Below are 22,769 nucleotides of genomic sequence, written 5' to 3' on the forward strand. Positions count from 1 at the left end.
GGCAGTTTTGTGGGGCATCACGGTGACATACATAATTTCAAGATCATGAATTCACGCTATCTCCAAGTCAAATCCATCCCCACAGGGTTCTGTCTGGCCTTCCCCCATTCCACTTTTATGTCTCCTTCTCCACAGTGACACCCCTGGCTCCCAACATCAACTCCAGGGTACAACCACTTTGGAAAAATGTTTGGTAGTGCCCACTGTAACTAAGCATATATATACCCATAGTCCAGCAATTCTACTTCTGGGTATATCACCAGGAGAAATGAGGACTTATGTCCAGCAGAAACATACACAAATGTTTATAGCTCTTTTACCCATAAGAGCCAAAAACTAGAAACAACCCAAAAGCGAATTGATAATAGAAAAGGCAAATAAATGGCATATTCATATAACACTAAGTTGCTATGAAAAAGAATGAACTACTGATAAATGCAACAATTTGGATGAATCTCATGGGCATGAAGTTAAGTAAAAGACGTCCAGCACAAAAGAATATGTACGGTATTATTCCATTGATTTGAAATACAAAAACGAGCAAAATTATAGTGTTAGATGGCAGAGTAGCTGTGAACCATGGGTCTTGTAGGGACAGAGTAATGACTTTGAGGGGGCAAGAGGTTGCTTTCTGGGGGTCCAGATGGCCTTTATTCAGGTAGTAGTAACACAGGTGTAATACAAATATAAAAAATCATCAGGCAGGGCACCTGGGTGGCTCAGTCAGTTAAGCATCTGCCTTCGGCTCAGGTCATGATCTCAGGGTCCTGGGATTGAGCCACGCATTGGGCTCCCTGCTCAGTGAGGAGTCTGCTTCTCCCTCTCCCTCTACCCCCTCCCCCCTGCTCGTGCTCTCACTGTCTCTCTCTGTCTCTCTCTCCCAAATGAATGAATAAAAAATCTTTTAAAATAATCATCAGCTTATAAACTTATAATTCAAATACTTTCTTAGATGTACTATATCCTAATTTTAAAAAAATTAATACAGAGGGGCGCCTGGGTGACTCAGTCAGTTGAGCGACCAACTCTTGGTTTCAGCTCAGGTCAGGATCTCAGGCTCACAAGATCGAGCCCCGTGTTGGGCTCTGCCCTCTTTGGGGAGTCGGCTCAAGCTTCTGTCTCCCTCTGCCCCTCCCCCTTCTCACACGCTGCCTCTCTCTCTCTCAAATAAATAAATCTTTTAAAAAATTAATACAACTACAAATTGGGCTGCTGGAAATTCGCTCAACTGAAGTGACTTACTCAAACGAATCTCACATGTGTTCAGGAAGTGACAACGACATCAGAACTTAGTCATCTGCCTGGCAACTGTTGCTTTTCTGTCCTTAGTCATCTGCCTGGCAACTGTTGCTTTTCTGTCCTAAGACACATGCCACATCTGTAATGTGAGAATAGGGGAGAAGTGTGCATCCTCGGATTTGACAATACTGTATGTGGGCTTACCCAGTGTCCTGAGATCATTTTTTATTGTTGAGCTGAATTGGACTCTCTCCCCACCCCCGCCCAGGGTCAGTCACAATCCAAACCCTTAATGGCATCTGCCTCGTGTGTATATAGGATTCCTGGTGCCCTCTAGGATTGCTTACTGATCACGCAATCCCTGGGAAGGTTGGCTCTGGGAATCCTAAATGCCCACAGACCGGGAGGGCGGGCATGGCAGTGAGAGCTTCAGTGGTAGAGTGGAATGAAGGCCACACCCCCAGACTGTCCCTTGGTCTTCTCCACTCTCAGCGTCTGCTCTGTCATCCAGGCAAAGCCAGATATGTGAAGTAAAACCATGCTTCCCTTGATCGAGAAGCTTTCTCTTTTGATCGGGACTCAACAATAAGAGATGGTTATAACAAAAATTAAAATATAATAAAATAAGAGTGGGTTTCCAACTTTAAATGCACCATAACCACGTGGAGGGCTTGTTAACCCCGGATGCTGGACCCCACCCCTGAGTCTCTGAGTCAACCAGCCTGAGCCTCTACCTCCAAGCAGCTTCCAGGAGGTGGGTTTCTACTGGTCCGGGGACCAGTCTCTGAGAACTACTGGTGTAATGGGAAGAAGATGAAATCAGAACATCAAAGTTCAAGTCCTAAACTACTAACTATCTGTGAGCTTGAGCAAGAAACTTAATCTCCCTGAGCCTATTTCCTCATCTGTATAATAAAGGTAATATGTGTCTTGCTTGCCTTATGCAACTGGCTTTCATGGTATGTGAGTACATTTCTGCTTTGAAAACCATAAATCATTAGGCCAGAAGTCCTTCACTTTTTTGTGTCACGGACTCCCTTGGCAGTCTGTGGATACCTTCTCAGACTACTGTTTTTAAATCCATAATATAAGATATAGAAGAGTACAAAGAAAACCAATTATATTGAAATATAATTATCACCATATTTTTAGAAAACAAATTTGCTTCTTAGTAATTTTTAGTAGCATGTGCTTCTTTAACATTAAAATAGGAGATCTCATGGAGGGTCTAATAATTATTGCCGTTTCAAGATAGCGGTGAGTTTATCAATAATATTTCAAAATACCAGGGTGCCTGGGTGGCTCAGTCAATTAAGCATCTGCCTTTGGCTCGGGTCATGATCCTGGGGTCCTGGGATCGAGCCCCACGTCAGGCTCCCTGCTCAGCAGAGAGTCTGCTTCTCCCTCTCCCCCCTACCCCCATCCCCACCCATGCTTGCACTCTCTCTTGCTCTCGCTCTCTCTCTCTGAAATAAATAAATAAATAAATAAAATCTTTCTTAAAAATTCCAAAACACCTGTAACAGCTGTAATGTCATATGAATACATGTGGATTTCTATTGATGACACAGTCACGGTACTGCTAATATTATGATTGGTTGCTGAATTTATAATAGAAGGAAGGCTACGATAAGGATGTAACTGACAGACCCCTCCAAAGTGGTCATATGATGTGAGTAGGCGTGCTCCATTTTCAGGACATCCACATTAGCTAACATACTCTGAGACTCCCTTGGGTTTGTGCCCACGTGTGAGCTTCCATGAAAGCTCAGAGACTGGAGCAAAAATGGCAGGGCTCAGCCCTCCAGCAGGCCTTGTGGTGGTGGCCAGTGATGTCTGTCTGACCCCTTCGCCCTCGAGTTTGTTATGCTACTTCCCAGATAGCTTCTAAGAACTACTGAAACTTGGAATTTTGTTAGTGGGAGGAGTCGATTTTCATTTTCCAAAGGAAAAAACAGGGACGCCTGGGTGGCTCAGTCGGTTAAACGTCTGCCTTCGACTCAGGTCATGATCCCAGGAGACCCGCATCTGGGTCCCTGCTCAGCAGAGAGCCTGCTTCTCCCTCTGCCTGCCACTCCCCCTGCTTGTACATGCTCACTCTCTCTCTCTCTTTCTGTCACAAATAAATAAAATCTTTTAAAACCCTGAATAATTAAAAAATAAATAAAATAAAATAAAAAATAAAAAAAGGATAAAACAGATGTCTAGATCACAGTGATCAGTTGGCCGTAAAGAAACCACCTTTCTTGTTTGGATGCGGGAATCAGTGGTTGGGTCGGCAACAGCGGGCATTAAATTGTCTGAGAAGCAGGACTTGGATGAGCAAGTGATTCCTATATGGATCTCGGAGAAGGGCGTTGTTGGTGCACATAGTTTAGGCCAAATACATATACCCAGCGTTGACAGCTAGAACGAATAAAACCCATATGTCAGACAAGAGTGGAGATTTCCTCCTATTGACGTGGCTGTGACAAGCTTCGCCAAAGCTTAACCCACTCGCAAGAGCCATGAGTCACCTGCACCTTTTTGTGGGGTAGTTCTGGACACCCATTACATAGCACTGGAACTGCTTACAGACCCATAAATTGTAGATGCAGCTGCTTTCAATATGCAAGCCCAGGTGGGGGCTAGTGCTGGACCTATTTCAGAAGCTAACCTGTGGGCATATGGAACCGGGCCCTTGTCTGCTAAAAATCTCCTACAGCTTTTTTTTACGCTTTGCTCTTATATGGTGAAAGATTCATCTAAACCCCGAGAGCGGGTACTTGGGTAACAGTAGTAGATGGTAAAAAGATTTGGGGTCCCCGTGTTTTATTTCCTGGGAAACTCATGCAGCTTTCTCCTGTACAGTATTTCAGGTGGTTTTTTAATGGATTTTTGGGGGGGTTTCCAGATAACAACCTCTTCTACAAGATTGCCATTAAGAGCAATAAAATATTAGCCAGAACCTACCTCAGTTCTGAGCTTTGGATGCTCTGAATGGGATTTTAAGAAGAACCAAGAAAGAAAGGGAAAATATGTATATCCCTCGGGAGTATTTCTGCTTGTACCATGTCCTTTATGTTAACTAAAAAAGATTTAAGCTTTAAAGAAGGTAATATATGCATATGGTAAAACAAAATTTAAATGGCAATAAAAAGATATAAAATGTGAAGTAAATGTTTCCCTTCTCATCTCACATCCCAAACTAGTTCCTGTCCCCAAATGTTAAGAGTTTTATGATATTCTCTGAAAAGTTTTATGCATGTGCATACGTCTTATGTATATGCTATACACAAATGAGATCATACCAAACATGCTGTTCTGCATTTTTTGTTTCATTTAAATTTATCACGGAGTTCTTCCCATACCCCCACACACAGACCTATCTCACTGTTTTGGGGACCACATGGATCCCACTGCATGGATATTCAGTATGACAAACCATGTAAGCAATCCATATTTAGGTTGTTTTGGGGTTTTCTCTTTAAAAAAAATCTGCAGGGCATATCCTTATTACAAACACTTTTGTATACTTATGAAAGTATATCCCTCAAAGTAGTTTCCTACAAGTACAATTCTTGGGTTAAGTGTATAGCACTTAAAGTTTTAGCAAAATATAACCAAATTGCCCTCCAACATGGTTGAATCGGGTTACCTTCCTACCAACAATGTTATGGATGTTTGCTTACTCACGCACCTGCCGATTCTGGCAATATTAAATGTTTTCAAACATTTGTCAATCTGGTGGGTCAAGAAGATACCATTGCAGTTTTGATTTGCATTTCTTTTTTTTTTTTTAAGATTTTATTTATTTATTTGAGAGAGAGAGTGAGAGAGAGAGAGAGCACAAGAGGGGGGAGCCGGAGAGGGAGAAGCAGACTCCCCGCCAAGCAGGGAGCCCGATGCGGGACTCGATCCCGGGACTCCAGGATCATGACCTGAGCTGAAGGCAGTCGCTTAACCAACTGAGCCACCCAGGCGCCCGATTTGCATTTCTTAAATTATAAGTAAGGCAGGGCATCTTTCCATTTGCTTACAGAGTATTTGTACTTGGTTTTCTTTGAACTACCTGTTCATCATCCTTTGCCTATCTTTCCTTTGAGCTTGTGTCTTTTTCTGTTATGTATTTTTGCATTCAACAAATATGAATTTCTACTATATGGTAAACACTGCGCTGGTCACTAGACCTGTAACAGTGAGGGGAGCTTGCAGTGCTCTGGGAGACAAACATTAGTTCAATCATGTTCTGAATGGATGTGTACAGACTGAGTTAAATGCCTTGGAGGAGAGGCTTTTGCATCCCTTAAGCACATAAAAAAGAGAAGGCCTGAACTGGGGGTTGGGAAAGACTCCCCGAAGGAGCTGACATCTAAAGAACAAATATGATTCCAGGTTCAGAGAAACGCTTCTGGAAGAAAAGAATGGATTGTGGAGGGAACATGATGTATTAGATGAGCTAAAAGGTGGCCAGGGAGCAGAGCGCAGACAAATGTGGTGCACGATGGGGCTGCACCACATCACTGCGGGCCCCAACCTATTAAGGATTGGGGTTTCTTCTCTTACAGAAATAGGAAGCCATTAAAGGGTGTTGAGCCACAGCTGATGGTCAAACCTGCATTCTGAAGACATTACTCTGGCTGCAAAGAAGGGAAATAGCTAGATCAATTAGACGGTTTTCGAGTTAGTCCAGATGAGACCTGGTGGTGGTCTTGCCCTAGATTATGGCAGTGGACGTGGAGAGAAGTTGATGGGTTCAAGAAATATAGAGGAGGTCAAATAAAATTTGATGATTGGATTGGATATAGGGGATAAGGAAGGGGGAGGGGTCAAGGATAATTCCTCCATTTCTGATGAAGTAGGTGGTGGTACCACTTACTAACATAGGAGACACTGGAAGAGCTCAAGGGTGAGTTCAGTCTTAGACATCTGAGTGAAACTGTCAAGTAAGCCATCAGATAAAGAAGTCTGGGACCAGAGGAGAACTCTGGATTGGAAACAGAAATTTGGAAGCCAGCAGAATACAGTAATTAAAACCATGGCATAGATGAACTTGCCCAAGAAAGTACGGCACCCAAATCTTCATCCTCAAGGAATGCTAATACTCGGTAGCCAAGTAGAGAAAGATGACACAGAAAAGAAGAATGGTTGAGCATCCCGAGAGCAGGAGGACAGCAAGCTGACTGTGGTGTCTCAGAAACCAGAGAAAGAATGTTTCAATTAGGATGGAGTGGTCAGTAGTGCCCAATTCTACTGAGACGTCTAGCAAGGGAAGGCCTGGAAGATGCCCGTTGGATTTAGCAACATGGAGGGCTTGGTGACATTAATTTGAATTGTTTCAATGGACTAGTGGGGGCAGGAATCAGGTTGGAGCTGGTTGAGAAATGAATGGGAAGTGAGGAATTGGAGACCATATGGACCACTCTCAAGTGTGATTTTTGAGAGAAAACGGCCCCAAACCTACTCTTCCTCAGTCTCTACTCTTGACCTTCTTTATCACTCAAGCTGAATTGATTTTATAATTTGGTGTTCAGTGCTCCACAGCTGTGGTCTCCCAGTGGCCATGGCAACCAGCCAGCCAGGGATGGAGTCTGTGGGGTCCCCTGCTCTAAATAGGAAGCTCTTCCACCCCGTGGAGCAGCTCTGACTCTGCCGGCCCCCGGAGGCCCACTGTAGAAATGCTGCTGAAAATGGGTTTAAGAAACAAAGGTTCCTTATATTTTAGAGACACCTCCTGAAAAATGTAAGGATAAATGGGGTCTGGGATCTGCAGAGTGAGACAGGATAAGCCATGAGTTGATAATTACTGAAGCTGATGTATACACAGAGGTTTATTATACTGTTCTCACTGCTTTGGCTTATATATAAATTTTTCCATAATACATTGTACAAAATTAAATTTAGTAATTCTGTGCAAGTGAAGTTGCAAAGAGCCAGTGACCATCACAGGCCCACTATGTATATGACACTTAACACTGGATGTCTTTTAAACTCAATCCACCATTGGCTTGGGGGTTCAAAGGTGCCAAATGCCTAAAGGAAGAAAGTCAGCTCTCACATGCTGTCCTTTCTTCTCTCATTAACTGAACACTTTGTTCCTTGCCCCTCTTCTCCTTTCTTACCTCCCTCCTAAGTGTGGATACCGTTCTATCGCTTCTCATCTTCACGAACTTGAACAAGTTCCCTCTCATCCCTGAACCATGCTCTGAGAGTTGGGGACACCTGCTTAGCAGTGTCATGAGGATCAATTTTGACTGTGTATGTGGGAGCATCTAGCCTCAAAAGCCCACAGAAGTCAGGAAGGTCATACAAATGAATGAAGGTGATCAGGTAGGAGAAAATCATGGGACCCACTTAGACCTATCTTTAGCTTTGTCACTTTTAGTACACCTACCAGTAGAAAGAATTATAAGAAAATTTCTATTCTGTGAGACAAATAACAATGCCAGCATGATCATAGATGGAATAAATAATCCATAGTCATAAATGAGTGGGCAATAAACTGAAACTTAGCCTCAGTGTCGGGGAGTCCTAAGGAGCGGTGGGGTTGGGGCACACCAGAGCACACAGACCCCATCTAACGGGGCGGTCCTCCTCAGCTCCGGCTGGTTGCTGTGGTGAGGGGATGTCGAGCCAATGCTAACATGTCTTCTTGCTTTACATAACAAGCTAGAAGCTAGAGAACCCAAATTGAGTTTGGGTTTAATTATTTAAAAACAAAACAAAACACCATGAAGGCCAAACTAAGCTTATCTGTGGGCCAAAATCAGCTCCCAGGCTGCCCATGTGCAACCTCTCACCTAGACAATGGGATATGACACAGTTCCCCTTTCTCTCCTTTCCTCTTCTTCTTCTTTCTCCTTCCCCTCTCCTTCCCCTTCTCTCCTAACCACTCCCACTCCTCCTTTCTCTACTAAGTCCAAGTGGTGGAAGGGATTGAGCTGGTTGAAGAAAGTGGTCGAGCCCTAGATGCCTCACCCCTCAGGGCTGAGCTCAGTGCCTGGCACATAGTGGATCTTCTCCATAGTAGATCTTCATAGTGGATCCTCAGGAAACACTTTGATGAATTTAGAATAAGCCAGTTCACTTTCTTGTGCACCCCGTGGGCTTACTCAAGGAATTGTCTTATTGTTCTTTTTGTTGTTGTTGTTCTTGACAGCTTTGCGAAGTCGTTCTGGCCGCTCCATCATCAACGGGAACTGGGCAATTGACCGGCCTGGAAAATATGAGGGCGGAGGGACCATGTTCACCTACAAGCGTCCAAATGAGATTTCGAGCACCGCTGGAGAATCCTTTTTGGCTGAAGGCCCCACGAATGAGATCTTGGATGTCTATGTGAGTTTGGATGTTTCTGGACTGTTGGGATTTTGCATCTTATGTTTGTTCCAAGGACCACACTTAGCACAAATAAGCAACAAATTGTTGCCTGTGCTCAATAAAACCATTCGAGCTGAGCCTTTGGAGGTGCTGAGGTGCTTGGTGTTCATTTTTGCCACTCACTTCTGAATGTACCTAGCTCACAGAAACCTTAAACTTTACCAGATGCTTATTACCCTCAGAGTTTATTGACCCCCTATAACCATTTTTACTTGTTGAACCAAATCAGAGGCAAAACATATCCTTTATTTCATGAGCATTGGCTCCCCTCCAGGCACTTTTCTCCTAATGCTAATTTGGCATGTTTTCTTTTTATGGCAAAAGAAAGCAAATGCCCTAAAGCAAGACAAGACCGCTCAAGTTCCCAGCCCTCTTCAAATTCTGTTAAAGCGAATGAGGAAACAAGAGCTCCAGAGTACTCCAGATGATACAATAAAGCTCCGAGTAACAATATAGAGGTTTACTACAGGTTCCTTGCCTGGCAGAAGACAAAATGTGGGATTTATTTTACAAGAAACTAAATTATGAAGTCGCCCCAGAGTTTAAAATGGTCCTTATTTTTTAAAGAAAGCACTAAGATCCAGTCTTCTTAAAAAGATCAGGAGGGCGCCTGGGTGGCTCAGTCGTTAAGCGTCTGCCTTCCGCTCAGGTCATGATCCCAGGGTCCTGGGATCGAGTCCCACATCGGGCTCCCTGCTCTGCGGGAAGCCTGCTTCTCCCTCTCCCACCCCCCGGGCTTGTGTTCCTGCTCTCGCTATGTCTCTCTCTGTCAGATAAATAAATAAAATCTTTAAAAAAAAAAAAAAAAAAAAGATCAGGAAATTAAAAAAAAAAAAGTGACAAGAAATAAAAGCTCGAAATCAGGTTTTGACAAAGACGACCTCACCCACGGATCTGCCTTCTCTTACCATCTCCAAAGCCATGCAAATCTACATGCTAGTTTGCTGTGTTAGAATTTTATAAATATTAGTTCTCCAATTATATAATTACATGTTCATTCCTGTTGGGCCTGGTGGCTCATAGACTAGAAACTATAAAAGAAGCCTTGTTATAGTTAATTTTGAATATTTTTTTTAAGACTGTCCAGTTGGTTGTTGGACTTCAGGTAAATTTCAAATGGCATCAGGGGTAAAAACCCCGGTCGTTAAGGGCCCACTGTGGGTGGTCTAGGATGTGGTGGCCAACAATAACTTCATAAATGAGACAAGGTTTGCACTGGCAGAATGCTCATGCAGAAAAGGCATAAGAGAGGCGAGGGGGGTTTCCGGCCTCAGACCCACAGTCAGAATATGTGAAAAGAGAAATGAGGGAATTGGGGGTAAACAGTGGAACCAGGGCCACACCCCTTCATCCTTTGGGGTTCTGTATTCACCACCATGGTTCCTGGGTGTAAGGAGCTCAGTGGTTCTCATGTCTGCCTTCCCTCGGGTGGTTTGTAGAATGGAGGCCCCATTTCCCCTGGAGAGAGCTGGTAAAGGGATGATGGCGGACAGAATAGACACTCTCATGAACCAGCAGGACCCACTGTGCAGGGGTGACTGGGAGACGCTTGTGCTTTTAAAGGATCTAAGAGACAGCTGTGATTCTAAGCTCCTCCTCCAGATGAGGAAATCAAAAACTGTGAGACCATGGGACTTGCTCTAGGTTATACAGCTGGTCAACAGGAGAACCCCTTTAGAAAGCAGTAGAGACAGAAAGAACGGGACAGTGTCTCCTTCTTGCCTGGTTCATATTCACACTGCAGATTCCCCTTCTGCTCCTTCTCACCAGCAAGGCCATGGGCACAAAGGACTGTGTGTTCCGAAGCCAGTAGGGAGGGATTTATTCTGCAAAGCCGTGCTGATTTATGTTGTGCTTTCTGTCCCAGAGGATGTTTAATTCTTGACTTCCATGGCCTTCTGCAGTTTCCTGCTTGATATCCTGCTTTTGTCATTGGTTCCTGAGAGAATAGGAACCGGGGACACTTATTTCCCTGACACCAGTTGTCCTGACCCCATGTCTTTGTGGTTCTGGAGCTTTCCATGGATGAGAGGGGATGAGACCCGGAAAGTGGACGAGGGAGAGGGTGGGGCAGACCTTTCCTGAGTCAGCCTCATGGCCAGGAAGGGTTCTTTGAAGGAACATACAGGATCACAGCCTGGCTCTGCCCAAGAGGGTTGGCTCTTCTTGGCGTGACTCTATCTCGCCCCCTAGTGTTCAAATGAGTTCCCCTGGCGCATACACATGGCTTGGCCATTTTGAGAGAACCGAGCACAATCTAAACCATGGTGTGAGATGGTTGAGAGCCAACAGAAAGGTTCTACTACCATTGCTCCCATCTTCCTATTTGGAATGTATAAAATCTTGACTTTCAGACTAGTTTTCTTCTAAGTCCTTCATTCTTCAAAAGCAAAAAACCCATCTGGCAAGAGCTTTCCTTTAATCTGTCACAGGTTCACTAATATGATTAGATCTGAATCAACCCACTCATTTATAGATAGTGCCATGTATACCGGGGGACCTTGGGCCAGCAGGAAAGGGATGTGAGTGTGTCCCCGTGCAGTGACATTGACGTCTGTGTTGTCAGATGATACACCAGCAGCCCAACCCAGGAGTCCACTATGAGTACGTCATCATGGGGACCAACGCCATCAGCCCACAGGTGCCTCCTCACAGGAGACCAGGTAAAATCTCTTGTTCTCCTGCCAAGCAGCCCCTCCCCCCCGCCCATTGTTTCTTTTTAAAGCCCTCTGTCTCTTCTTGTGCATCTCCCTTGTGTCTCTCAGTCAACAGAGAGAAAACCCACGGACACGCCCTTGACATCAGAGGATGCGTCACCATTTGTCTGAGCCTTTGCTGATAAGAGGGTCTCATTCACTTGATTCAGAAATGAGGTGAACATCCTGAGTCTGTCTTTCCAGTTCAACATTTTGAGATACCTGATACTAGTTTCCTAGAGCTGCCTGCCATATAACAAATTACCTCAAACATGGTGGCTTAAAACAACACACATTTGTTATCCTACAGTTCAGGAGTTCTGGAAGTCCAAAATGGGTTTTGCTGGGCTGGAATCAAGGTGTCGGCAGGCCATGCTCCCCTTGGAGGCTCTAAAAGGTTCTGTCGCCCTGCCCTTTTCACTTCAAGAGGCCTCCTGCACTCCTTGCTTCCTGGCCTCTTTTTGCATCTTCAGTGCTAACTGAGTAGCACTTTCAGATCTCGGACTCCGACCCCCTTCTTTCATCATCACATCTCTGGGCCCAGCCAGACAATCCAGGACCATTCTCCATCCCCAAATCTTTAACTTCATCACATCTGCAAAGTCCCTTTTGCCATACAAGGTACCATACTTACAGTTCCAGGGATTAGGAGGCAGACACCTTCAGAGGGCCATTATTCTGTCCACCTCATGCCTTTTCTCTTGGTCCCCTTTTGCTTCTCCTGACTTGAAAGAAAAGAATGAGTTCACACCTAATTATCTACCTCTTTCCTATGGGCTCTGCTGATAGATACAGCAGGCAGCCCTCCGGCTCTGCAGATATTTCTTTACCAAATGATAATGGAACCCACCACCCAAATGGAGACTGTTTTTTCCATCTTTTGAACAGGAAGGCCTACATAAATATCAGTGATAATATCACTCACGTGCACGGAGTCCTTGCTGTGTGCCGGACATTGCTGAGCCCTTCACATAGATGAACTCATCAAATTATCATGACAGTGCTCAGAGGAAGGGGCTGTTTTTGGCCTCATTTTAAAAAGTAGGAAATGGAAGCTCAAAGAGATGGACTTATTGCCCTGGTCCCACAGTGACCTTAGTCTGCTGTCTGTTATATCGCTTAGGGTTACCTGCTCTGACACCTGTCCCAGGAAGTGAGGGCACAGATGTGAGGCCTGGCCCGCCAAATGGATAACCGAGTTATCTGACTGTCACAGGTCAGGGAAGAACAACCTGGCTCCTTGGAGACAGCAGGGTGTGTACCAGGCACGTGGGCTGCGCATATTGTCTAAACTGCAAGTCAGCACACTCAGCCCGACACAATGTTTGAGCCATTTGCAGGAACGATCGACAGTCTGAGAAACGAAGCTCAGATGGCAGAATATTGAGGTTCCTGAAATCTGATGCTGATGGATAAGAACAATTGGACAGACTATTTGAAATCCTACAGGGTGATGATGATTGATAACAAGCCTGATGGGTCTCAGCTAATGGGTAGTATGGAACTGGCTACCTGGGACAGGGCGGGCCCAGAAGGAGTCAGTTGTAAAAAGTTAGTGAGGAGGGGCATTCTGTAGTAGGCTTTACCCTCCATGAACTCAGGCTTTACCCTCCATGAACTCGAGTCCAGCTCTGCCTCTTTCTTGGTGTGCACCTTCAGGCAAGTCAGAAACTTCTCTGAGCACGTTTCCAGTCTACAAAATAGTGAAGAGAAAAACCCTACACTCGAAGGTTTTTCTTGAAGGGGTCAGGCAGTGGAGGAGATTGAATATGAGGTGTCCATCCCAGTGTAGTGCCCAGTGCATGCAAGGTGTACAAAAGATTTTTAAATGTTTTTGTCTGGTAATATTTTAGTCTCACTTACATCAGTATGCCTAGTCTTGATTCTGTTGATTTAAATTGTATTTAATATTTTAAGCCATGAAGTGTTGTAAGTGGTACAGGGTGGGGAAAGTCCTAAATTTTAACTGGATTCTACAGTAACTCTGGAATTTGCCTCCTTGTTTTGTATCAAACTAGTATATGCTTGAACAATATTCAATCAAAATAAAAATATATAAAGATGCAAGTGCTCCATAATTGCCCAGACTTGGAAGCAACCAAGATGTCCTTCCTTCAGTGAATGGATGGATAAACGGAGGTACATTCAGCTAGTGGAATATTACTCAGCACAAAAAGAAATGAGCTACCTAGCCATGGAAAAACATGGAGGAAACTTAAATGTGCATTATTAAGTGAAAGAAGCCGATCTGAAAAGTCTCCATACTGTATGATTCCAACTATATGATATTGTGGAAATGGCACAACTTTGGAGACAGTAAACAGATCAGTGGTTGCCAGGGGTTAAGGGAGAGTGAGGGGTGAATAGGCAGACAGAGAGGATTTTTAGGGCAGTGAAACTATTCTCGATGATAGTGTAATGATGGATACATGGTATTCTACTTTTGTCAAGATCCATAGAATGTACACCACCAAAATGTACCCTAATGAAAACTATGGGCTTTGGGTGATAATGATGTGTTGATGCAGGTTCACAGATGGTAAGAGATGTACCACTCTGGTGCGGGATGTTGATGAGGGCGGTAAGTGCATTATGTGGGGCCAGAGGAGGTATGGAAACTCTGTACTTGCCACTTAATTGAGCTGTGCACCTAAAATTGCTCTAAAAAAAAAAAAAAAGAATAAAGTTTACTTTAAAAAAAAAAAGAAAAACAACAATATGTCCCAACTTCCTCCCCCAATCCCATTCCAAGAGGGAATATCTCTTCATGATTTGAAGGGATTCCACCCAGCCCTTTCCTGTGCATGTAGAAACATGCTTATAAGCAATTTGAACCTTTGTCTGCAGTCTAAGTGTACAGGGAACATCGCATGCCAGTCTTTTCCAGAAGTCTAACTTAGATCTTGCCTCAACTTCAGATTTCCTTGACACTTGTAGAAAACTCTATCTCAGTAAATACGGAGGCTCCCCACACACCCCCCCCAGTATGAGTAAAGATCCCTGTCTGGTACAGGTAAGGTCTATGGTGCTCAGGAAACTCTGGCCTTCTGACTTCGGCCTCTCCTTGCCCTGAAAACATCTCTCCCTCTCTCAAAAGGCTCTCCACTTTTCCCTCCTCTTTCCTCCTCCTTCTCTTCCCATTGGCTGGCCCCAGTATCTGGGCCTTGTTATCCTTACTGAGAACTCAGGCTTTCACTGTGAGAAGGAAGAGCTGTTGACGTCCAGCAGCTTTTACTTCCCTGCAAAAATCTGAGTCCAGAAAACCTAAGGGCTTGGCCACTTGGCCTGGGAGACGTGGGACAGACACAAGGGCAGAACACAAATTTAATCTCTCGTAAGGGGTCCTGCCACACCTGTGTGGATGCATATACAAAATGAATCCTGCTGTGCTTTTTTCTTTCATCAAACAATGCATCAGTCATATCTCCGTGTCACAACATACATTTTGCTTCATTCTTTAAAAGAAAAAAAATAACAGAGCATCCGTTTGTGGTTGTAGCATGACGTATTTTAACCGGTACCCTGGTGGACATTTAAGTTCACTCTACTATTTGGCTATTTCAAAACACGCTTTAGGAACCATGCTTGTACATACAGCTTTGTGTAAAAGAATGGGAATATTTGTACGATAAATGTCCTAGAAACTGAATCCCTAGGTCAAGGGGTATGTGCATTTAAAACTTGGGTAGAGGGTTGCTGGAGGGGAGGAGGGTGGAGGGGATGGGGTAACTGGGTGACTGGTATTAAGGAGGGCACGTGATGTAATGAGCACCGGGTGTTCTATGCACCTGATGAATCACTGACCTCTACCTCTGAAACTAATAATATACTATATGTTAATTAATTGAATTTGAATAAAATAAAAATTCAATAAATAAATAAATAAAACAAACTTGGGTAGATATGGCCAAATTGCCCTCCAAAACTTTGTGTCTATCAGCAGGTTCCTCCTCCCCTGTTTTCCTGTATCTTCAATGAGGGGTTTAGGGATTTAGGGATCTCCAAAGTTCCTCCGCTTTATTGTGAGGCTAATAAAGTTGTGGTGGTTGTTTTTGTTTTCACACGTAGTTGTTTCATTATGAGTGAAGTTGGGCCTTTTTGTGTGACTTTGGGCTGTTTAAAGTATTTCCTTTTATGTGACTCGCCTCTTCCTGGCCCTTGCCTGCTTTTCCTACTGAGACATTCATCTTTTTCTTACTCATTTTTAACAATGTTTTGAATATTAGGGAAACTGGTATCTGCGTGTTTAAAATACATGTGCTATGGATTGGAAATGACCTCATGCTATGTAATTTCTAATGTCCAAGGAATGTCCTCGGGAGGACTCCGGGTCCAGACCAGTCTTACTTCTGTGTGTGTGCACCTGCCTCTCCTAGGGGAGCCCTTCAATGGCCAGCTGGGAACAGACGGGAGGAGCCAGGAGGAGGGAGAAGAGAAAGAAGAGGCCGAGGAGAAGGAAGATGTGCACGGTGGGGCCCCCGAAGTATTCACCTCGGAATCGGCACAGACCTTCCCAGTCAGGCATCCGGATGGATTTTCTTCCCATCGACCAGACAACATGGTGCCGGCAGCCCCGCAGCCCCCGCGGCGAAGCCGGGACCACAACTGGAAGCAGCTGGGGACCACAGAATGCTCCACAAGTTGTGGGAAAGGTGAGCTCGAGTGCGGGCAAGGAGGGTCTCTGCAGACCCGCTGGGCAAGGATTGGGTGGCTGGGCTCAAGGGACATGGCGCAGCTTCCCTTCCTTGAGCCTGACTGTGAGATGGTTCACTGGTATGACATTGGGTGGAGGGTCCCCAAGACCACCCTCAAGCTTGATGAACCAAAGGAAGGACACACAAGACTCAGAAGAGCTGCTATGCTTGTGGTCACAACTTATTACGGTGAAAGGATACAGGTGGGTATCATCAGGGGAAAAGTCCAGGAGAAACCGGGGGCCAGCTTCCAGGTGTCCCATCCCAAGAGAGTTGCACCCGGATGCACTGAATTCTCCCAGCAGTGATGGGTGACAGCAAGACCAACTATTGCCAACTAGATAATTGAGGTTTGGTGTCCAGGGGGCTTACTGTGACTCAATCACATAGGCATGGAGCCCTCACATGATTTACATTAGCTACTCAGCCTTTAGCACCCAGAAAGACTGATAGATAGAACGTGGCCAAGACCACAGGCCCACAAATACAGGCATTCAGCCCAATTGCATTGTTGGCTAAACTATCTTGTCAAACTGATACAGTGTGGAAAAACACTCCGATCAGCAGAATATCCCACGGGCTCAAAGGTTGTCTCCAGCCCTGCTCCAAGGGCCAGTCCTGAAGACAGGACTTTCTTTGGAGTGTGCAAGGTTTGAGCACCCCAGGCCTGCTGAGTTAACCCTCTCCTGCATGACAAGCTCATGAATAACCACAGGATGTGTTCACCGAGTTTAAGATCGAGAAGTTGAGGTGTACGTACACAAATACCAAGTAAAACTCATTCTCAAATCTAAGATTCCAGAAAAAAAAAGCACATTCACGGGGCTTGAGGTGTGAGCCGGCTCTTACGCTCACCAACGCTCACAGCTCCCCACGGTTCTCTCCGTAAACTCTTCGCTGTGTATTGTCCCATTATCCTAACCCCATCCGCTACGACCCCGGGGGCAAGCCTGCAGCCCAGCCACACCAGCTCCATGGACTCCTTGCAGGAAGGGAGACCACACGCCAGAGACACCAGAAGGAACAAATGGTGTCTCTCCAAACAAAGAGTTACAGGATTTGGGAGAAGGGCAGATGGAGTTCAGGTGACACTTAAAGAAAGCGAGTTTTGATAGGCTCAAAGCAAAGGAGGCTGTGGGCAGAGGGGTCAATATCAATATCAGTCTGAACTGTGGGCTGGATCTGGGGTTAGTTTTCCTTGAAAACTCCAAAGTTAAGGTAGGCGTGGAATGTGTCCAGAAGCCCCTTATTGAATGTCTGGCACCTGGGTTGGAAATTGAGGCTGTTTCTCAGTTTCAGGGTGGCCTAGCTCCTCAGTGCAAGGATCTGTCTGAGACCACAAGGAACCATGAGGCAAGGGTACTGTCTGCGTGGTAAATGGCCTCCTGTTTGTAAGAAAGTCCTATCTGTGACGCTAAAACCGCTGTCCTTGGAGGCGAGGTGGCCACGGAAATGGGAAGGCTTTATCCCAAGAAGTTCCTGTTGCTTGGAAACTGATACACTAAGAAAAGTGGTTTGGGGATTTTTTTTTTTTCTTTTCTTTTCTTCAAGAGACATGTACCCAAGGGTAGAAAATTCAGGAAGTCTGACATAATTTGCACCCGGGAAATTTTCACAACTGCCTGTAAAGCCTTTATCTTTTTCCCAAGAGCATCAGCTTGGTGGCTTTTGAGAACCGAATTGAGGTACTTGGTTCTTTGTGGGGGCTGGAGCATCTCCTGCCTGGACCCCCAGCCAGTTCTGTGATGACTGATAACTGGATTACTGATTTCTGGAGCTGACACTGCAGATATTAGTGGGCTTTTGCCTAATACGTGTGCAAAGAATGTGGACTGAAGATTCATTGCCCTAACCTCTTTTTTAAGCTTTCGGAAGGAAAATGATACGCCCATAGAATGTGTCTGAACAGAGGCAGAAAGCTAATTACACAGGAAGGCCAAAATCATTTCAGTCAGGATCCAACCCTGGAACTGTAGAGGAGAGCAGGATGAAATGCAGTTGACATAGGAACCCGGGGTCCAAATGTGTGATTACTGAAGTTTCCACCATGGAGTTAGTGGTGCAATGCCCACCAGAGGAACCAGACACATTTGTGCTAGGTACACACAGGGAAAGTCATAAAAAGAAGAAAAATTGCCGTCTTGTGGTTTTATATCAAGGATGGCAGATGTGTGGAAGATTCTCTTCCCTTTCCTGTCCATAAAGATCGCCTGGCTTAGTCTTTCGAGTAGCATGAGATGTCGCCGTGTCCAGAGGACTTCGGGCATCGCCTCATGGACTTTAGTAGAATAAGGACGAAAGCATGTGCCCTTGCCTGCTCACCCTTCATGCTGCTCACACAGCCCTGCATTCACCGAATTAATGCCACATACCCCGGTGTTCATTCAACGGATCATTCAAGGCATGATGGAGGGACCCCATTTCCAAAAATTCTGGTTATCTTTCCCCCAGCCAACCACAGTCTGTGTGATCCACACTGAGCTAAAACACCTGCATCCCTTACACTATATCCTCTGGTATGGAGCCAGCAAACCACTTAAACTCCCCGTTCTAGCTCAGATGCACCTCCTCTGTGAAGCCCTTCCTGGTTCTGCAAGGCACAGGTGGGCACTTATCCTATGGGACCCCACCGCAACTCAGGACACATTCTTGTCCCAGCTCTGCTTGGCCTAGCTGTCTCCGCGCATGGACTCTTTTCATCACCTGCTCCTGGGATGGTAGCCAGCACACAAGGAGACGCTCCTCAAGTGTCTCTTGAATTGATGAATATATTGTCAAATGGGGCATATCCAGCTATTAGAAAAGGGGTAAGGGTAGTTTTTACATCATTGCATCCTGGATAGGCAAGGCTGTTACTGCCTTACTGTGTTCTATCATAGCTTAAAGAATATGGATTTATGTACTCGCAACTGAAGAATCTTTTTCTCTAGATTTCCATATGATTTTATTTAACGTTCTTAATATAGTCTTTCTGTTTTGCCTTGTGGACACACACACACACAGCATCTGCCACTTGGATGCTTGTGAGGACATGTGCATCCTCTTCTTTACCTTGAGAAACAGCATGATTTCTCCAGTCCAAGAGCTACGGAAGAGGTTCCTTGGAAATAAAACAAGAGCAGAGCTGTTTTTTCCCCCAGCCCTCCCTCCTCTCGTACTCCTAGCCCCTTGCTCTTCCACTGGACAAATGGCAGCAGCCCCTGGATGCCCCTCCTTTGCTCCCTGTAAGGTTTGTTCCCAGCAACGCTGGCTGGATTGCAGGGCACATGAGGCCATGTGGATGCATCCATGTTTAGCTCAGCAGCAGTGACAAATGTACCAGGACCACGCCCTTCTGGTACCATCTTGCTCTTATAGATGCAAACCACATCCATGCTCCCTGTGACCTCACCATTCGTCCCCACACAAATCTTCTCCAGTCCTTTCTGGTGGAGCTCAACAGACCACATGTCTCCATGCCTCTCAAGGGAAACCACCCCTCACTGTATCACTGTCACAGAGAGGGGTCCTGCCACCAACAGCCCAGAGTGGCTCATACTCCACCCGGCCGTTGCCCAGACTTCTGTCTGGTCAAACTTTTGGCTTGGCTCAGTTGATTCCTGGAGTTCCAAACCTCAGATGATTTCATTTTTTTCTTGCTCCGTATTTTGTCCCTCTCTCCCCAATGCCGCACCAGCCTCTCTACGCCATCCCCAGAACTCACTGACTTGCCTCCTTTAATATCTGTGGATTACCTGCAGTACGGTTCCCTCCTCCAGGATAATATACCTCTGTTCTGATCAACACACACAACATAAAACCCAACTAAAATGATCCCAGATTCTTCCTGCTGCCTGAAGCCCAGCCAGCACCGGACCTCACCATCCCATTCTCTGCAGAAATCAAAACTGACCCCCAAAAAGAAACCGTTGTGGTCATTGGAGTCACGAATTATGGTTCTCACCATCAGAGAGTGAGCCTCTGGATTTACGTCCTTGGCTGAACACTGGAGCTGGACCATGGCTAAGTATAGTGTAAAGGCACTAAGGGGGTGAGGAAGGTCCGTGGCCGTGTACAAACAGCCCTGGGCAGGACCCATCCCTCCAAGGCACGGAGCATTCCTATGGTAGCCTGTATCCTTTTAGCTAAGGATACTAAATTGCCCCCTCATTTGAGTGCCCATGTGGTTGGAGTAGTAACTTTTGCTTTCCAGTCCGCAGACTTGCCAGCAGAAAAGTTACACCCGCATGGTCTGAAGGGATAAATAATAAGATTTTTACTTAATCCCTTAATAGCTGGGTCCCACATGGGTATCCCGAAAGGCGTGAACGGAATCTTATTCATCTTTGTAAGCGAGCACAATGTGCTTAATATATGTGGAATTTAATTTAAAAAATCTCTCCTTCATGGAAGCAGATATGTCACTGGACAAAATTTCATTCCACAAAAGTTTTTGCTTCTTATTAGTTTTATAGTCAGTACCGCTTTTTACTCCGCTAATAATTATACTTCATTGGAACATTATTTTTATTTTTTTAAGATCTTATTTATTTATTTGACAGAGAGAGAGAGACAGCAAGAGAGGGAACACAAGCAGGGGGTGTGGGAGAGGGAGAAGCGGGCTTCCCGCCGAGCAGGGAGCCAGAAGCGGGGCTCGATCCCAGGACCCTGAGCCGAAGGCAGATGCTTAACCAACTGAGCCACCCAGGCGCCCCCGGAACATTGTTTTTAAATAATGGTCTTAAAGTTATAGCTACATTATGAATTTTTACTGCCAGAGTGGTTTTTAAACAAATGATCATTTCAGATTCAGAACTGTCTTCCAATCTGTCAAGGTTTCTTACAAGAACCACCCTCTGGCTTGGGGGTCACACAAGATCAGCGTCAACAAGCACTGACACACTCTTCATGGCTGATGAAATAGGGAAACGTTTCTGTGAAGAGTTATCCCTCCAGTTACAATTAAATTGTAGTAAGTTGGAAGTTCAGAAAATCCAAATGCCTGGCCAGTTAGCAACAGAGCTAAGATGGAACTGTAGGATGAGTGATCATGTTCTGCCCGGCAGGAATTGGGTACTGGCCTAGACTGGGGGTCGGCACAGGGGGACAGACAGTTATTTGTGAAGAAACATCTTATTTTTCAAACAATTGCATGGCCTGTTCCTGGTTACCTTTCTCACTTTGTACACATCCTTCAGCAATACTCCTGAGCTGCCACCAGGGGGTAGCAGAGAGAGGCTGCAGAATTGTCGGCTTTTTTTTTTTTCAAAGCTAGAGATTCCATTTAACGGATTCTGACTTTTTCTCCAAAATACATTTATCCATATTAAGCCAGTGAAACTTGGCTGCGTATTTAACACAAAACAACAACAACAACTCTGAGGCAGTCAGTATGATTTTTTTTTAACAAAGTAATAAAAACAAATATGAGACCTCTGATAAATATCCATTCAGCATGTTTATTGAGCGGCTGTTATGCTGTTAGGTACTGGGATTACAGGGATGAACAAGAATTAGTTCTGTCCTGAGAAGCTCTCTGTCTCATGGGAAGCAGACATCTACTCAAATAACTAAAAATACCATTGGATCAGTACTTTATTAGGGGAATGGGTAAAATGCTTTAGAGAGTAGGGCGAAGCTCACCGCTCTTCTAGCCGGTCCTGAATCTTCTTACGTCTCTGCTTCAGCCTGCCTCTCACACATTCCAGGCACATGCAGGCCATGTGTCAGGCACTTTTGTTCCTGTTCAGCCGCCTGGACAGCCCCCTGCCTCCAAGACACACATGCCCACAGCTACCCAAACCCCACCCTTCCATAGGATCCAGCTGGACCCTCTAGGACCCTTTCTTTGTGATGTCTCCAGAAGACTTCCAAGCAGTTATTACTTGTGCTCATTTTATAAATCACTCTCCTGCCTTGTGATATCTTGAACTGTTATGAAAATTGTTTGTATCTGCCTTTAGCACTTTCCAACCGTGTCCGCAGTTTGCACCCCCAGTGTCCACAGTGCCTGTCACAGCCCCTGTGTGGGAGGTGTGTGTAAACGCATGAATGAAGGAGGAGTGTTTGTGTGTGTGTGCATTTCTCTGTTCCTGCGGCCTCTCTTCATCAGTACCCAGATCTCTGTGCACCTGCACCCAGAGCCCAACATTCAAGTGTGTGGGGCTGTCCTTGAGAAGTTCTCCTTGTCCTTGCAGGATCGCAGTTCCCTATTTTTCGCTGTGTGCACCGAAACACCCACGAAGAGGTGCCCGAGAGCTACTGCGACTCCAGTATGAAGCCCACCCCCGAGGAGGAGCCCTGCAACCTCTTCCCTTGCCCAGCCTTGTAAGATGGCCTCTCTGTGGAGGTCGCCTGTTATCGGGTCACTTCTGGGTGCATAGGACCTTATTAGCGGGCATAAAATCTGTCTACATCTGATTTAGAGACACGAGACTCAGTCTGTGCATAAACTGCAGTCTGTTCGGCAAGCACACCTGTCTCTGGGGATGAACGTGGAAGCTTGTAGCCTTTAGCAGTGAGCACACGCCTTTGGTAATTTGGAGCAATTACGTGTTAGCGTGGTGAGGAAAGCAAAGAGGGAAGCTGGGAATTACAGTCCAGCGTGGTCAGTGTTGTAGGTGAGCCGTGAACAGAGAGAATGAGGAGAGTCACGAGACATGGGCAAGGAGAAGTCGGGAGGAGTGTCTCAGGAGAGGTCTTGGGCTGGTTACTGAATGATGCAGAGGACACTTCCAGAAGAACAGGGAGAAAGAGCCCCCCCAAAAGGGTCCCATCATAATTTTCAAAGTAATAGAAACATCCT

General features: G+C 45.4%; 1 protein-coding gene across 1 annotated transcript in view; it reads left to right on the top strand.

The window, feature by feature from the left end:
- Window positions 1–22,769, top strand: part of THSD4 (thrombospondin type 1 domain containing 4) — a 200,060-nt gene that overhangs the window by 152,015 nt on the left and 25,276 nt on the right. The window contains exons 3-6 of the mRNA XM_021693931.1: window positions 8,378–8,553; window positions 11,162–11,258; window positions 15,668–15,943; window positions 22,162–22,291. Of these exons, the coding sequence (XP_021549606.1) occupies window positions 8,378–8,553; window positions 11,162–11,258; window positions 15,668–15,943; window positions 22,162–22,291 (679 nt within the window). The remainder of the gene's footprint in view (window positions 1–8,377; window positions 8,554–11,161; window positions 11,259–15,667; window positions 15,944–22,161; window positions 22,292–22,769) is intronic.

The sequence above is a fragment of the Neomonachus schauinslandi genome, chromosome 9, assembly GCF_002201575.2.
Source record: "Neomonachus schauinslandi chromosome 9, ASM220157v2, whole genome shotgun sequence".
NCBI classification, from domain to species: domain Eukaryota; kingdom Metazoa; phylum Chordata; class Mammalia; order Carnivora; family Phocidae; genus Neomonachus; species Neomonachus schauinslandi.